The 18,098-nt window shown below is 40.1% G+C and overlaps 1 protein-coding gene across 3 annotated transcripts; it reads left to right on the top strand.

The window, feature by feature from the left end:
• The first annotated feature begins 323 nt into the window (after window positions 1-323).
• Window positions 324-16,587, top strand: LOC146674545 (uncharacterized). Of its 3 annotated transcripts, XM_085396886.1 has the most exons (21): window positions 324-489; window positions 994-1,039; window positions 1,155-1,214; window positions 2,693-2,749; window positions 2,836-2,901; window positions 4,550-4,609; window positions 4,690-4,746; window positions 5,059-5,118; window positions 5,777-5,839; window positions 5,949-5,999; window positions 6,085-6,162; window positions 6,478-6,537; window positions 6,639-6,689; window positions 6,843-6,917; window positions 7,704-7,781; window positions 8,074-8,115; window positions 9,873-9,950; window positions 10,051-10,090; window positions 10,165-10,210; window positions 12,106-12,520; window positions 15,789-16,587. In XM_085396886.1, the coding sequence occupies exons 2-21, from the start codon at window positions 995-997 to the stop codon at window positions 16,266-16,268; spliced, it is 1,962 nt and encodes a 653-aa protein (XP_085253012.1). In that variant the 5' UTR covers window positions 324-489; window position 994; the 3' UTR covers window positions 16,269-16,587. The 3 variants fall into 3 exon arrangements, with proteins under 3 accessions (XP_085253012.1, XP_085253019.1, XP_085253021.1); XM_085396893.1 differs by lacking the exon at window positions 5,949-5,999; XM_085396895.1 differs by having other exon boundaries at window positions 324-1,039.
• Window positions 16,588-18,098: the final 1,511 nt, after the last annotated feature.

The following is an 18,098-nucleotide window of genomic DNA, read 5'->3' as shown; positions in this document are numbered from 1 at the left end:
TATTGACATGGTACCTGTGTGAGGGTGTGTACTGTTGATATAGGCTGCATTTAGTATGTGGAAACTGGAATTTTCCTTTTAACGGGATTCTAAAGTCATTGAAAGATAGCTCAAAAAGGTAAAAATCTGGGCTTTTACTTTGAAATCCAGAAGAAGAGTGCCTTGATACTGACAGGGTACGACTAGAGTACTAATCTATCGTTAGAGTGTGGAAAGGAGACTAATTAACTATTGTTATAATGGACAGATAAGTTAGTTAATGTTGAACCTAAATTCACTTGAAGGGGCTTTTATTTTGAAATCAGGTCTCGACGTCTCTTACCATAATACTCAGTATACACACAAAACACACAAAAAAGTGGGGACTCGCTCGTCTGTACTTCTCGAACTGGACGCTGGCTTGACAACAGTACCTCACTTTTCCCACTTAGTGTCGTGTGTTTGTGTGTGTGAGTGTTGGCTGCCTTGTTTTCCAGACTCGACACCGAGGTAGGATCCGTGCTCTTTTCGCCGTGCTGTTTGTGGCTCTGCTGCTGTCAAACATTCCTCCGGACAAAACGGCCACAGTGCACAGAGCTTTGAACGTGGCTTTGCTTTGTGCATCTCACGCGGGGCTGTGTTTAAACCCTGACACTTTCGGGCTGTGCCGCCTTTCTTGTTTATGTCGTCTAAAGTGACTCAATAAGCAGAAAGTTTTTTCCGCCAAGTTGCGCAGAGTTGCGCAAGTTGACGCAATAATAACAGTCGAGAGCACGACTGCAACTGTTATTATTAATGTCGCTTTAACTAACATTTTTAGTATTGGTGTTTGGCTTATAACGCAGGCATAGCGCTATAATTTGTTAAGTATGTTGTTGTTTAGCTTTGCCGTGAAAACAGTGAAAGTGCTTTAACGCACTAAAACAGCTCCTTAACAGAATACAATAGAGCAGAATTGCCCTTTATTGTCATTGTATATGTACAACGAAATTATGAAAACTTAATGTGTTTCAGAATGAATATATTCAAACGAGACAAAGGCTCAGCGGCTGCTACTCAGGTAGTCCCACCTATATCCAGGAGAGAAGTACAGGAAGTGTGATAACGTCCTGATTTATTTTTTTTTAATACTACATATCTCCCTGCCATTCAAACAAGCTTTCCTTTATCATCAGGAGCTCGGCAGTGCCGTCAGACACAGCCAGAACAAGCAGGATGATGGGGATGGCTCACAGGTGAATGTTCACACTGGGACATTAAAACACAGTTTTTCATATAGGAAGACACCACTGAGGACGCTATTGAACTTAAACCAAAGACAAAGCTGAGAGTTTGTCTTTAGTTGGCACGATTCAATTTGAATTTTGCATTTATTTCCCTTTTTGTAATAAACGTGTTGCTTTGCATAGACACGAGAGGGTGGGGGTGATGGGGGCATGCAGAAAGTTAATCACTTCACATTGACCTATCAGGTAAAAATGCACCATGAAGATGCTGGTGCCTTTCCTGACATAGTTGTGCAAGCAAATCTTCTTTTGAGACAGAAAAAAAAGGTATACCTGAATGTGATCACAGGGAAAATTATTATGTTTGATAATAGTGAAAAACTCTTCTGTGGAAAAGCTGAGTACACACTAGGCAACTATTATGCAAATTGTACAGTATGCAAAGTGACTTCTGCATCAGTTGCTACAAACATCTGTCACTCTTCCAAAATAATTTCAATTTAAATCAGTGTTTTTATTTAAATATTTATTTTTCAATTTGAGTTAATTGTCTTATGAATTTAGTTTCAGCTACTTCCTACAGTGTGTTTGTTCATTTCAGTCTGATCCCGATGGTTTGCCTGTTTGTTTGTAGCAGTCCAGCGTTGAGCTCATTTAATTTAGGTGAAAATCAGGTCAAGGTCACAACAAATTTGTAAATCAGTTGAAACTTAAGACTTAACTGACTCCGTTAGTACACAATGTGAGCTGGAAAAAAATTCAAGAAACCATATTGAGTAATATATCATATGAAAGGGCATAGAGAGAGCTGTACAAACACTTTTTAATTTTTTTATACAACACCACAAGACATCACAATGATCCCATAACAGGCTGAAGTCACAATATTGTAATAAAAACACCATAAAACAAACTTTTACTACAGCCCTGGCCCTTTCCACTCTGAGTGTATCATAGTTTTTTTTGAAAATGTTACAACTATGACTTTTAATTGTTCCTCTTAAGATTCTGTGTTAGTTTCATGTTTTAAAATTTCAGTGTTCTTTGTCAGGGACTGATTTAAGAAACTCAGAATGGCTATTGCAGAACAAACACTTGATTCACAAGCTTTTACAGTTGTGTGCGGAAGCTTACATACACTCCTCGTGGGCATGAATGTCACAGGAAGTTTGGGCTTATAATGAGTTCTTTGAACTGTTCTTTTTCCAGGGCGGAATGATTGCACATGACTTAAAAAACAAAAGCAAAACAAACAATAATTGAGTGGAACAGGTTTGAATTTATTTTGGAGTTTAATTAATCCACACAGGGTCAAATGCAAACGTATATTTCAATCTTTTATTAAGTGATGATGACCCCTCTAGGATGTTTTTTTTAATTTGACAAGGCCAAGGCCCATCCATTTCTTGTTGGTGAATAAGATCGACTTTAACTGGATGCAGAAAGAATTTTTTTTATAATAAATGTGTTGTTATCATAAACATCAGAGGACGGGGGTGATGGGTGTCATGCAGATGGTCAATCCCTTCAAATCCACTGCTCAGGTAAAAATGCATGGACAGTCTGACACACAAGAGCTTCTTTGTTCGGTACCTCATTGAAAATGACAGGACGTTAACTCTCTATGCAGGCCTCCTTCACGGTTAATACAACTCCCTCCTCAGATTCACTGGAACAACCCGCAGACACAGCTCAGGTGAGGTGCAAAGTACTGCTAATATGTGATATTCTTCTGTGTAAAAAGTACACCATGGACGATAATTTTGCCAGTTGTACAGTTATGCAAAGTCACTTTTGAACAACAACTACCACTCCTCCAAAGTTATCCATCCATCCATCCTCTTTTGCTTATCAAGGTTGCAGTGGGGCTGGAGCATGTCCCCACTACTATAGGGCACGAGTACTCCCTGGGCAGGTCTCCAGTCTGTCACAGGGCTGACATAGAGAGTCAGACAACCACTCACAATTAACCTATCCCCACTAACTGCATGTCTTTAAACTGTGTGGAGCAGCCAGAGTACCTGGAGAGAACCCACGCAAACTCCACACAGAAAGGCCCGGTTTAGATGGTGGCGTCAAAATTTAGCACCTTGTTGCTGTGAGGCACCAGTGCTGATCACTGCACCACCCTGCTGCCTATCTTCCCAAAATATTTCACTTGAAACCTGCTTTCTATGCTAAGAATTTATTTTCTTATCAGTGTAGTTCCAAATACATAGATAGCGACAGTAAACAAGACATTGTGATACCACAACAGTGTAAAATTAGCGAGTGCTGTATGGTTTTATCTTAAAACTGGATGCAGAAAGACGCAGCTTATTTGAGCAATTCAAAACTCTTGAATAAAGCCTTGTATTGGATGAAATCTACTGCGTTTTACTGCGCTGTATTCATCTGTTGATTTAAAAATTATAGACATTTTATATCAAAGAGTCTATGGTACAACTTGTAGATGGAGAGATGGAAGGGATGCATGGCTGCTCTAAAAGTATGAACAACCCCCCCAAGAATGACCAGTTTCAATGAAAAGAGGAAAGCTCTAGTTCCAGCACCCTAAAAGGTTGATTCTGTTCATCTGGACGTAGCGTTTTCAGTGGGAGAAATGTTTCATCACTCATCCAAGTGACTTCTTCAGTCTCAGCTGACTGCAGGCTTCTGCAACCTTATAAACAGTACATTGCACAAAAACTAGTTCCAGTAATTTATTTATAAAGTTATTCCCATGTTTAAACAAATAAAGAAGACTTATAAAACAAAAAAGACATGACCTCTAAATCGTACAGCTGGTGCTTGTAAATGGTGGATGCAGATGCAGTAAAGCCAGATTTACCAAACACAGAGTTAAAAAAAACAAACAGTTAGTCATCACTGCTCCCCCATGTGATCCTCAGCTGCCAACATAGAGGGAAACAAAGAACCCAAAATGGAGCAAACAGCACCACCATCAGTCAAGGAAGGAAGGAAGGAAGGGAAAACTAATTAACTAACTCAAGGTCACAAAAAATAGCTTCTTTTTATTCCTAGAAACTCACAGCTGCTTTAAGAAGCTAAGAGAAAGCTAAGAAAAAAACTAAACACAAAAAACTACAAAATTTAAAAGTTCTGTCCTGATTATGAGAATATTCTTAATGTCGTGTCGCTAATTTCATTTAAGTAACGGGGTCTCAGCAGGGATTTCCTACAAGAAATGTGTGTTTTGAAGACTTAACCTCAGTACTGCTGTTTCTTGTTTTCTCTCAGCGAGGTCGAGTCAAGGTGATTAGTTGCCTTCAGTTAGCATATTAAATGTGCATTCCTCTAGTCATGGTTTGGTGCACAGTGACTCAGTGTTTGCTCACTTTCAGAACCCTGGTATGCTGAAAGGGGTCATGCAGAAGGTCAACCCATTCAAGCCTACCTCACAGGTAATAGGATTGTTTCAATGTTACCAAGAAAATAGTGGCAGTAATAATAGGTCGTCCACTCAGCTGGGTTTCTCACACAGGTCTCCAAAGCACCATATTCAGAGTTGCCGGAGCGGGGAAAGGAAAACTCTACTCAGGTAGGAAAAAGTTGAGAATCTGCATGAATTTGATGTCAGAAATCTGATGGTAGAAAAAAAATCACTTGATCATAGGTTCCTTCAAGTCACTAGTGACGACCTGTACATCCGCACGCATTTCTTGAAACTGGATTTCCTAACATTTGAGATGACATTGCAGAAAAGCCCCTACAGATTTTCACAAGACAAAAAAGGTCAAAATGGGGACAAAATACCATATGACCTTTAACATCTGATCATCATGTTACACAAAAATTCACACAGATGTGGAAGGAAAAACCCCAAAGTCTGATAGTTATGCTGTTGTTTCAGAACTCTGGAATGTTGAAAGGAATGATGCAGAAAGTCAACCCCTTCAAGTCTTCTGCACAGGTACGCAACTCTACCTTTGATGTCTGTTCTCAGCATGCGGCCTCGGAGGTCAAATCATCTTTATATGAACTATGTTTAAAGACACCGCAGTTTCAAAATTGTAAAGCTTTGTATCTTTGTCAGACGCCAATATCTAGTCTATGGATGACTGAATGAAATTTTCTAATTCTGCCTGTTGAATTCTTATTTTAATACAAAGTTTGGGAGTTGTGCCAATTGGCGTGTTCAGACTGATTACAAAGTTAGATACAAAGTCAATGCAAAGACACAGCAGGTGACGCAAGTAGAAGCAAATACTATGATGGGTCCTAAAGCCACTGGCAATGGGAAAACAAGGTCAAGCCTGTTGTCACTATTTGCATTCATCTGGAGCTCCTGTGGCGACACGCAAAGCAAAAAACATTAACCTGAAAATGTTTTCATAATAACTTTGTAAGGAAGTGGTTGTCTTGTTCATTGGCTCAGACATTTGTGGGCTGGCAACATTTCACTTCCTGTTTGGTCCGACTCCAATCTATCAGTTAAAGTACAAACTGAATCTGTAACATCTACATTTTAGTTGCTCACTTTGAGACCTTTTTCTGCAAAAAAACAAAAACAAATAAAGAAAAAAACAGATTTTGAACCTGAAACTTCCTCTCATCTCCTTTGACTTTAGAGTGATCCTCCAGATGATTCTGCAAATCATCAAGAGACTGGGAAAGAACTTCAAGACAAACAAGTACTGCTCCAAGTTCTGCATAATCTACTACCCTCTGTGTTAATTTGTGGCTTGTTCTTGCAGTGCTGGGCCTCCTTATTTATTGACTTATTTTTAAATAATAATTTAGAATCCAGGAATGATTCAGAAAGTCAACCCATTCAGATCCTCACAGCCAAAGGTTTCATTTTTAATAATAATTACTGATAATTTAATTGTTGAACGCAAACAGAAAACTGTCCTCTTCTTGCATTTTATATTTTCAGGATGTCGAGCCTCAACACAATGACCTCACATGCAGCGCTGGAAGCCTGACAGGCAAAATCAACTTGCCAGAGAAGCAGGTCGATCTCTGTCTGTTTCATACCATTACATACACGTTTATTTTTCCTACCCACATTTAGTTTAAGAAAGTCAGCTGTGTAATTTGGAGTAGAGTACGCTCTCAGTGTTGTTCTTTCCACGACCACAAGATGTTGCCAAAGCAAAAACAATAGAATCTCCACAGACCAAATACTTCCTGACCATTTTGTTTCCTTTCAATTTTAATTTTGAATCCACTTCATGAATAGTGCTTACATTGATTGTTTACAGCTTTTAATAGACACATAGATTTAAAGGAGTAATGTCTGTTGCTCTTTTCTACTTTGTGTTTTTAGAACCCTGGAAGGTTCAAAGAGACGATGCAGAAAGTAAATCCCTTTAAGTCGTACACACAGGTATGATGTTGACGATCAATTCAGTTTTAGAGTTTCCCACTGACCTAGCTGGAGTTTCTACTTAATGTCAGTATGTTTGCCACTGTTTGTTTGCAATTTAGATTCAGGATCAATGTCAGAGAGATTTGACGGTTACCTCTGTCAAGACACTGGTAAGGCCTAAGATGGAAATAAAAAGATGCACATGTCTGGTATTTCTTATGGTTAAGGACTTTTAACATAACACATTTGACAGATTTTATTATAACAGAAGTGTACTTGGCTCTGTCTGTGATTTCCTGCGTTTTCCTCTCAACAATTATCAGGAAAACCAAGCAGATATTCACAGTGACAACTCCACCAGCTCTGAAAGCCTGGATGACAGCACAATAGAGAGACATGTAAGGCAATAACCACATCTCCTTGTCTTTAAAATGAACCCAGCCCTCCAAGCTCAAAGTTATTTCTTATTCACCTGCTACACACAGAAATGTATGACTTCATTTAGTACATCACCTTTTGTTAACCTAATTGCATTTCTTGTAATGGTTGTTTTATCTTACCATCTTCTCGCACTTGGTGATTTCCAGAACCTATTGTTCAGTGAAAAATACTAGCATGTTGTCAGTCTGCAAAAATGCAAAGCATGTGACCAGGTTGAAGCAGTGCTTACTTAACGATCAGCATTTTCGTCATGATGTTTGTCGATGTCTTAACTGCAGCCATAACAAGGAAAATGGCACTCATATTTCCCGGACTGGTGAAGTTTGATAAGAACAGTGTACGGGAATGTGTCTAGAGCAGGGATGGGCAATCTCAGTCCACGAGGGCCCTGCAGGTTTTAGATCTCACCTTGGGTCAACACACCTTAATCACATGATTAGTTCGTTACCAGGCCTCTGGAGAACTACAGGACATGTTGAGGAGCTAATTTAGCCATTTAAATCAGCTGTGTTGGTTCAAGGACACATCTAAAACCTGCAGGGACACCGGCCCTCGTGGACTGAGATTGCCCACCCCTGATTTAGAGACTATGCTAATAAAGCCAAATGCACTGGAGAAAAAGTGAAGAAAACCAGACAAACAAACAAGAAACTTTGTACCTTCTGAAAATCTTTGTCAGGTGCATAAGTGTAACATTTACACAGTATTAAGCCCTAAGCACTCAGTTCACTCCCTTTCCAAAGTCTGTTTGGTATATAGATGCTGACACCAGCTGTGATGTAAAAACCCAGCCAACACAGGCCCAAAGGAGAAGAACCAGGGTATGTTATGCAGAGTATTGGGTCCTTATGAATTCAGAATAAACTAATTTAATATTCACCATTGTTTTACATGTTGCCTGGTTCTTTTCATGTTGATACTGATGGTTTGATGTCACTGTTTTCATGTGGGTGGCTGAAAAAAATCAAGAAAAACATATTTGTAATGACTTTTTTTCCTCTTTCCTGAAGACTTTTAAACTATTTTCCAGATTTCACAGGAATACTGAAATACCACCGGCAGTTTCTTCTCAAACATATCGAGTTCTTATTTGCTTTGTTTTTGACCCCACAGGACTCTGCAAATGCATTTTCTGACACTCAAGCCACGCCCCAGGTTAGTAATGAAGTAAATGTATATAGCACCTTTCTAACTTACATGCTATCTTTACATTAAGCAATAAAGATAAATGTAATCAAATGCCTAAGGAGCTTGAAAGAAAAACATCTGGACTTCTTAGGTGTCTTGAAGATGTTTCACCTCTCATCCGAGAAGCTTCTTCAGTTCTAAGAGGTCAAATGGCCCAGGATGTGAGTGGGCGTTAAGGCAGGGATTTAAAATCTGGGACTTGTCACCACTTGCTCTTAGAACTCGTGAAGCTTCTCCAATGAGAGGTGAAATGTCTTCAAGAAAATTATAGAAGTCCAGACGCTTTTCTTCCCAAGCTCCCTAGACTACGGTGACCTGGATGGCTGAGAACCTTGACACACAATTTAATCAAATGTTTATCGGTGGGTTTTTTTTTCAAGATACAATTGGGAGGTGAGCATGCTAATATGTTTGCACAGTGCTATTATGTCATTGTGTAAATAAAACTACACAGACATTTCAGAATTCGGTCTTTATTTACTCATGTAATCTCTAATGCAGTACTTAGGTAGAATATACTGTGATCAAACTGTCAGAATTCCTCTTAAGAATAATTGTTTCATAAACTGGCTAATATAAATGCGACTAATACTGAAATCAGTGAGTTAAACGTGCTTACATCTATTGGAACAGTGCCTCATATGACAGCCACGTATACATAAGAAGATACAGCCTGCTCTACATTTGACCCATTGAGTAACGACAAACAAAGGAAAGAGAAAAAGGGTGGTTTAAACTGCTATGTTTAAATACTAAACATATAAAGATGTTGAGGTAGGAATATTATACTAGGGTGACGTGGCATTTCACAACTTACCAGAAACAGTTGGTGATTTAAAAGAGAGATGTTAATTGCTTTTCCATGTTTGGTTAGCTTGTGACTTTGAAGTTGTCATTCCAGTTTTTGGTCCCCATGCTTGACATATTTTACTTTAAACACCTGGTAAACAACGCTGCAGTAACCTTTCAATTTGGGACTATTTCTTTTCACCAAAACTAGATCATCTATCATCTCATGAAGTTAAATGAACTAAAAATGCATTATTAGTCTAATGCATGGGTTCTTTGGCTCACTTGATCTTGTCCTCTCTTTATCGAGTCCTCTTGAGTACAACATGATTTCATTTTTTGCAGTTCACGGGTTTCTGCCTTTCATATAACAAAACATTAAGAATTAATCTATTGCTGTCAACGTCATTAAATTTATATAAACACAAACAACATCAAAAACTCTTTTTTTCTTGTTCGCTAACAGAAATTTCTAAGAAGTAATTATAGTGTTTATATAGTTTATAGATTTACATTTTTGCTGTTCCTGATATGATTACGTGACAGTTTAAATGAAAAAATAGAAAGGTGAAACTAGGTGGTTAGTCAGGTCTGTCGAGGTTGGCATAAAATTTTGGAGAGTAATAAAATTGAAGCATGTAAATACAGTTATAGTAAAGCTAAGGCGGCAGTGTACAGATGTTTTAAGGAGAAAAAAAAACTTACACAGTAACATTTTTTTGTTTGTTAATGCCTAGTTGTAGGCAGTTTTGTGAAGCTGTTATTTACAGCTTACATTAATATTTCACAACAGGAAGCGTCACTGTGTTAAACCTCAGATGATTTATAAGCTTTGCTGAAATCGCAACACAAACGCAGGTTTAATCTTTTTAGACGAGATTTTAGGCTCATTTAGAAATTCTGTCTAGTGTTCCATGTGTCACCTCTTGTTCCAGGAGGTAGTTAAAGTTCAGACATTGCAGTGTGCTGAAGTACCAGTGCGCAGGGAAGGAACGGACCTGGATCCTCTAGACGTATGTTTATCTTATTTTTTCTGGTGTATGTTCTGTGGATTTTAAATTTCTTTCTCCATACAGTCACAAAGCAGTAAGTTAAAAGACTGTTTATTTCCAGGATGACGAAGGCCTTTTGTCCTGGTGGAGAACAGTCGAAGGTATCACTGATTTACTGTTAACCTTATTTATTGTTGTTGAAAGTTGCACCTCATAACGTCTTTCTGTGCCTTAGGTTGGGATGAGTGGAATGAGGCAAACCAGAATGATGAAACTGAAGAGTAAGTAGAACAATCAGTTTATTACACTCACTGACCACTTCACCTCTTAAACTGCACATTAGTGCAAATAGTTGGCCAATCATATGGCGGCAACTGAGGCATTTAGACATGTTCAAGCCAAGCAAATGCGATTTCACTGAAATTGATACTGATTTTAAACATAGCCTGGTTGTTGGTCCAAGTGTTTCAGAAACTGCTGATCTGCTGGGATCTTCCCACACAACCATCTACAGTTTACAGAGAATGATCCAAGAAAGAGAAAATCTCCAGTCAGCAGCATTTTTTTGGGCAAGAATCCCTTTTTGATGACCGGGTAGAATGGTCAGACTACAGTAACTCAATTAATTCTTTGAACCTTGAAACAGATCGGATACGGTTCATATGGATGCTCCAAAATTGGACAGTAGAAGACTGGAAAATTGTTACTTGGTATGGATGAGTTTTGGCTGCAAAATGAAAGTATGGATCCATCCATTCTTGTGTCAGTGGTTCAGGCTGGTTGTGGTGGTGTGGGGGATATTTTCTTGGCACACTTTGGCTCCTTAATGCCAACGTAACATCATGAAATGTCACAGCCTACCATAGTTATGGAGAATTAAAATAGTAGCTGGTGAGTGTATAGCACAATTAACACAACTAACTTTAACCAAAGTGTTTCCCACCAATAACTGACTCACACATAGCCACAGAAACAACTTCTCTATTAAAGACTATTGCGTTATTTAGGATTTAGCAGATTCACAAACACAGGACTACAAAACCTTCAGGGAAGTCTAAAGCAGAAACAAACAACAGAACTATTCACCAACACAAACTCTGAAGAACCTGCCTGAAAGTTACAAACCGTAAAAAAACAAGGGTTTACTTCCCTAGACTAACAAAACAGGCAAAATAGTTATAAAATGAACAAACGCCAGCTCACACCTGAAAAAGCTGCAACTTACAAAAAATTACTGCTGTAGCTGGTTGGATGAAAGGGAAATCAAATTATTCTCTGCAGATTGTTGACATCTTCACTCCTTATAGAGGGTGTGGTCCTCAGCCTGCAGCCAGTCACCTGTAAGCTGTAGCATTGCTAAACCAACTGTAGGTTCCTGACTCAGGATGTGTAATCCTGGTTTCTGGAATACTGGAACAACAACATTGATGTCTCCCTATCTCCATTCTCAGCATTCTCCTGCCCACACATCTTGTCTTTTCTTGGTAGCCAGAACAAGACGGTCTCTTGTTTTGCATGTCTATCAGGTTTTTGTGAGACACCCTTAGCTTTAAGCCCATAATGGAGAGACCTGAGGCACTGATGGGTGGATCAGATTACTGTACTAACACACGGGATATATTGCTGTCCACCACCCTTCTTGTAAACACACGAATAACTGGTCGTTGTGCTTTCCTTTCTTTCTCTTAAAGACAGTTTCCATTCCTTTATCCCATCATATAGTCCACCAGCCATAAAGAGTCGTCCAGGAAGTAGTTAGGAAGTGCTGAAACACACCCTCTCCATGTTAACCAGCTGCTTTGCTGCTGGAATCTCACAGCCATCTTCTTACACAAACTGAGAGATCTCAAATATCACATTTCTTTGATGCACTTTGAGCCACATCTGAGATGCTGATCCCATTTAAAATCACACATTTGTGTTGAGAAAATAAGTCTTAAGCTCTGTTACAGTACACTGCCTAAAACCTCAGACTATTTTGCCATGACAGTAAAGTATTTACCATTCCGTCATTTCTTGCTGCAAGGTAGACGTGTTCTTTATTGTTCACAGAATATGTTTTCCCATAGGAAGCTTTGCAATGTTGAGCTACAGTTTTAATATAAAAACATGTTTCTTGGTTGAAGTTCACTCATTGCTTTCTCTGTGAAACCCTTCCCCTGTGCCTTTTTCTCAGAGTGGTGGAACAAGCAGCTGATCGCGTCTTCATGGCCGCTCGACTTTTTGTTCGTTTTTTTAACCAACGTGGCGCCTCACTGCAGCAGCGCATCCTTGAGCTCCTTGCTTTGGCTGATGCAGCAGACAATTTTCACAAAAAAACGGTCACGGCCAGTGTCGGCGGTGGATTGGCCAGTGTCGCCGGGTCTATCACCACCATCACCGGCCTCATCCTGGCTCCCTTCACAGCTGGAACATCGCTGATTGTCACAGCTGTAGGCATTGGCATAGCTACAGCTGGTGGCGTGACATCTGCTTCGGCCAATATCACTGACACTGTCCATTCAAAGACGGACCGCAAGAAGGTGGAGAAGATGATTCAAGATTACCAGGGGGAGATCAAGGACATCAAAGAGTGCCTGGAGTTTTTACAGGTAAGAACGCACCAAGAAGGGAACACACACGATGGCTGGCTTACAAGTAGGGCTGGGTATCGTCACGTATTTCTACAACCGATTCAATCCCTCTAAACCTTTTAAATTGAAAATATTTAATTCTAAATTATTTGCCTATTTCTTTGCTATTAAAAACTCAGTGTAAACTATCTCAGTATAAAAACAAAGCCTACACTTGTGAGACTTCATCAGAGGTGCAAACATCACAGCAGAGGCCTTTGTGTCAAAGTGACTGAAATAAAAATATTCAGCAGTAGATGAAAAACTAAAGAAAACCGTGAATCAACCTATGAACATTACGTGATACTGCTGATACTGTATAAACAAGACGAAACAGCAGGCAGCCAAATGATTTTTGATGGGAAACTGGTTTTACAGCATACTGAAAAAGAGAGCTGTGCAGGAAGTGCAATTTTATCATGGTGGAAGCAAGAACACGAAAGTAAGAGGAAATTCATGACAATGTTTTTTTTTTTTTTGCCTGTCCCGTTTGGCTCTTTTGCCATCAGAATTGTTGTCTAAAGGCAAAGAAAGATGCCCAACGGATTTACTTTACCAAATTGACCATCCCAGCCTTGCCGTAATGGTCCATTTGATTCACCTTTTATTGTTTATTTTATTTTCATTTACTGAATACGGGACAGACTTGACTGGGGGAAAGAAGGGGAGAAAGAAAGAGGGAAAGAGAAACAGCTGAGAAGCGGGACGGGGGAGAAGGGCAAAAAACAAAAACCAACAGAATGAGCAGAAAAAGAAAAAAAAAGAAGAAAAAAAGAAAAAAAATGCATATATCAATCACCTGGGTCACCTACTGAGAAAGAAAAAAGAAAACAAGCAGAAGAGAACAAGAGTAATAGAATAAACAACATCACAATGATATATGGGAATATGACAGTAAATACTAAATATTAAACATTATTGTGCAGCACATAAGATCAACAGAACACAGTGTGCTTTGAGGTAGGAGCCAAAAAGGGTGTAGTTTGTGGGTGTGATCACCCGTGTGTACACCTGTGAGCATGGACGCGCTTGTTTTTTTAAAAGGTTCCTTCATGTAATAATCTGCTAGAGGGTGTGGGGGGGCCACAGCCCCGTCCTCCAGGGCATGAAGCAGGTATGGAGGAGATCAAAACTCCAGACATCCAGAGGCCCCCAGAACACAAGAGACCAAGGAAGACCAACAGAGGGGCAGCCGCGCCACTGTCCCAGAAAGAGCTGAGGAGAGTCCCAGATGAGGGCTCACTCAGCAGCCGCGGAGCAGAAGCCAGGGGGAGTTGCAGTGACGCGCCTGTGAGCTCCGCCGGCAGCCAGCCGTGCCTGAGTGACCGAGCCCCAGGCCGAGAGGCCGGGGGCACCCCACCTCCGAAGTGGCCCGAGCGAGCCCCAGGCTCCAGGCCCCGATAAGCGGCCGCCAAGGAGTGAGCCGGTGTGTACCCGGACGCCCATCCCCGGACACAAAGAACCACCAACGCACCGATGTCTGAGGGAGCCCGCCACTGGCAGGGGAAGTGGTGGTAGGGGGAGATAGGCCTCCAAACCTTGGAGGGCCTAAGATGTCCCCAGAGAGGTGGCGCCTGACACCCAACCTGACATATAGACACAGAAATACAGGCACACACATATACAAACATCCATTCCCACCCTCATGCCATGACAATGTTTTTCAAAGGCGAAACGTAATTTTTCTCTTTTGTTGTTGGATCAGTGACTTTAGGTTGGAGAGTAATAAAACCTGCAGTTTTAGAATCTCGGAGATGTCGACGTTCAGCACCCGACAGCGTGTGAATTGGGAAATCTATTTTTTAAACCAACCCTACTTGCAAACTCTGCTCACATTGCTGAAAAGCGTTTCTGGGTCGTTGACCCAGTATTTTCAGTTCATGTTCACTGTTTATCCTCTGTACGTTCCACTTCCTGTTTTGTGTTACGTTACTCTGTGTGCATTATGTTCTAGTTCTTATTCCATGCATCGTTAGTTCAATTGTGTTCAGCTGCTCACTCACCTGTGACCTATCAGTCATTGTTCAGCCAGTGTATTTAAGTCCTCAGTTCTCGCCTGGTCGGCGTCGCGTCATTGATGTTGTCACTGCTGTCTATGCCCCATGTTTTCCTTCCAAGTTCAGATCAGTCAGCCGTTCATTCAGTTATTCAGTCAGTCAGCCATCTCCTGTTTTCGTCATTCGTCCCTCACAATAAACACCCTGCATCTTCACCGTGAGTCCTGCGTTTGAGTCCTTTTCTCCACATCCACTCAGCAACCCCTGACACTGGGTTTGTTAGTCCTTTATGTAAAACCTGTAAGATGTTGGTGAAGAGCTGGCAACATATAATTTATTTCTTAGCTCAAGAATTTGTCATGGGGCATAGGAGTGCATTGAATACTTTCAGTTTGCCACGTTTGAAAGGCTTCCATTTACTCAACATATAAAGAAAAATCTGTTAATCTGAATGTTTGGCTCGAGGTCGTTGAAGCATCATTTAGCACTGTGGTTAAACCACATCAACTACAGTGTTTACAGAAGCATTGACAGATCAGCTGCCTTGTTCCTGTTGATGCATAGTTTGAATTGAACTTTCATGATAACCATTTACCGGAGTGAATTCTCGAGAAAGAAACAAGAAACACATAAACAATCATTCTGTCAATGAGATGCTGTCATGCAGCATTATTTTCATTTTTCCATCGTACCTGACTGTCAGTTGACTGTCAGGTACGGCTGTTGTTTTTTAACCAACTGACTGCAATAATAATGCAAGGAAATATAGTAAGTATACATAAAGAGCCAAGTAAGCTTTAACTTTAGATGAGTAAGTTTTATGGTGGCCCTTAAAGGTAAAATACACTCCAACTTGAGAAAACAGCAAATGGAAAAATGCAGCAAAAGCATACAAAACAATACTGATGTTGAAAGAAAAACCCTCACAGTAGAAGTTAAATAAAACACAATGAAAAAAATGCTGACAAAACAATGAGGAAGTGTTTTTAGGGAGACAAGAATGTGACAGAAGAGTTGTGGAAGGCCTTTAGAAAAAACATACCTACAGTACTATATTAATCATGTGACGTAACCTTGCATCTTTTTCTCTCTCAGAAATCAGAAAATCGTTTTTTTAAAAGTGCATCTCAGTACAATCAGTTTCAAGGACAAAAAAAGTCACTCAGCTAATCTACATTTAGAAATAAATTCTAGTGTTGGTATGGCTACAGCTGCTAATCTAAAATTTTCATCTCACGTATACCTGACAGGAAGGGATGGAGACACTCCAGCAGTGGGACTTTGAGAAGTATGCAGAGAGCATCGCAAAAAACCACTTAAACCAGGACGTCAAGCATGTAATCAAAGAGGGTGGTCGAGCTGGCAAAGCTCTGGTGGTCAACACAGACAGTCTGATCAATACTGTTCAAGTCCTGAATGTTGCTGGTGGTGCTGCCAAAGCTGCCCAGGTGATGAGTGTCACTACCGGAGTAATGTCAGGCCTCTTCCTGGCTCTTGATGTGTTTTTCCTGGCAAAGGACTCCATGGAACTGAAAAAGGGGGCAAAAACAGAGTTCGCTGTCAAGATCCGAGAAGTTTGCAAGGACCTACAGAATGGCCTGCTGGAGCTGAACAGAATCAAGGAACAGCTTCAGAAAACTATGGATGGGATAGAAGTGGAGGTAGAGGAGGTGGAGGATGAAGAGCAGTTGAAATCTGATCTGAAGAAACTCACTGACCTTGAAGACTGAAGGGCAGTGTTTAGAAAACAAAACAAGGTCCTCATTGTCTTGTGTTGATACCAAAAATAAAGTTTAAGCAGAAATTGCTGATAAATAGTTCTCAGTAGTTTCTTATATTAATATATTGTCATTGTTTGTTTTAAAGTCAATTTTAATTAAATGTATTACATTTATTGCTGGTTTGCTGCATTGGTGAGTTGATCTGACTTACGCTCCGCAATACTTTTATCAGTGGACAAGGTGAGGTGACCTTTTACTCAAACGGGTGGGGTCAAAGGCCAGAAATAAAAGAATGTTAAAGGTCGAGTCTGCCTATCTCATTCCTAAAGTTATAATCATGAATTCCTAGTCTATCTCAGTTTTTCATCTGTCCAGGAGTTAGGGTGCTCCTAGCCATCAATCTTATGCTGACATGTGGCACATGCATGCTGAAGAAACACAGTTTAAATGACAGCCTTTGAGTCCGTACAGTGAGGGTTTCATATTACTTGGTTTTACTTTGGGGATCTTTGCAGGGTGCTGTTCCACCTTCAGATGGGTTTTGAGTGATCAGCTTTTATCTTACATGATGAAATGATGATAATAACTTTATTTGTGTAGCACTTTTTAAAGTGCTTCACAGTTTAAATAAAATCCACACATAAGTCGATAAGTACACATGTGAAAACAGAAACACATAAACAGACACATAAGGAACCACATGGTCAGACATTCATTCTAACACACACATATACACCCAAGTATTTTCACTATGGCCAAAAATGATGGATATATGAAAGATTAAGGGAAACGTAACCTATGAAAATGAGTTTTCAGTAGTTGTCTAAAGCAAATAACAGAATCAGCTGACCTGGAAATACATGATCATTTCTGGCTTTAAACATCAGAGTAAGGGACAGTCAGGGGAACCTGGCTGGATGACTGGAGAGGTCAGCTGTAGTAATAAGGTTTTAGAAGCTCAGCTACATAAGCAAAGGTGCAGGAATAGGTGTCATATGTGACCACCGGCTAGTTGTTTTTTTTTAGCAGCCTTGCTACTGCAATCTGCACAAATCTGGAGTGAGCTATAGAGGTCTCTGAGATTTCTGAGGTGAAATTTAAAAAAAAGTTGTTAGCCCGCCAGTTAGTGGAGGTGGACAGTTTGAGTTTCATATTACTCGCATAATCCACCCCCGTGCCCCTTTCCTTACCTAAAAATATAGCACCAACATAACCCTTTGATTAGTCTTCCAGCCACTGACATTTTGTGACATCTATACCAAATACAGCCTGTTTGGTTATTTTAATTAGCCTTATTTGATTGCAGACAGGCAACAAAATGGAAAATCCAAGACTGATAAAGTAGCAAAGCAGAAATATTGACCATGCAATGACCAACAGGCAGTAATTGTAACAGCTTCCATTGTACCGTACTGTGCAAAATTCTTGAGCATGTGTGTGTCGAAGTAGAGGCTAATGGTATTTAATTTGAGCTGATGTAATGAGGTGTAGAAGCGTAAGCCGCATCCCACAGAAAAGTAAAAATAACCTTGCTGTCAGAGTGTGTGCTCTTTTCGGAAAGTCCGACTAATCCTGGGGATAAAGCTGCTGACGTAGACTGGTCAATCTTACGCACACAGAGCATGACAGAAGAGCATAAAGAAGCCTGATAATTATAACGTTATCGGTAAAACTTACAGACAACATCACGGATAACTTAAGAATTAGAAAAGAGTTGCAGCTGCTTCTCAAACAGAGATTTTCATGTAATTTTCAGTTGCCATGACTAATGTTGTACGGTGTGTATTTTAAGGGCGTATGCTGCTTTCCGGGTATTATGTGCACTGTGTAAATTTGCAC

This window comes from Rhamphochromis longiceps, linkage group LG3 (genome assembly GCF_057381845.1).
Source record: "Rhamphochromis longiceps isolate RC_006_pf linkage group LG3, R_longiceps_female_GT1.1, whole genome shotgun sequence".
NCBI classification, from domain to species: domain Eukaryota; kingdom Metazoa; phylum Chordata; class Actinopteri; order Cichliformes; family Cichlidae; genus Rhamphochromis; species Rhamphochromis longiceps.
The sequence above is the reverse complement of the archived record's forward strand: the minus strand, read 5'-3'. Positions and strand labels throughout refer to the sequence as shown.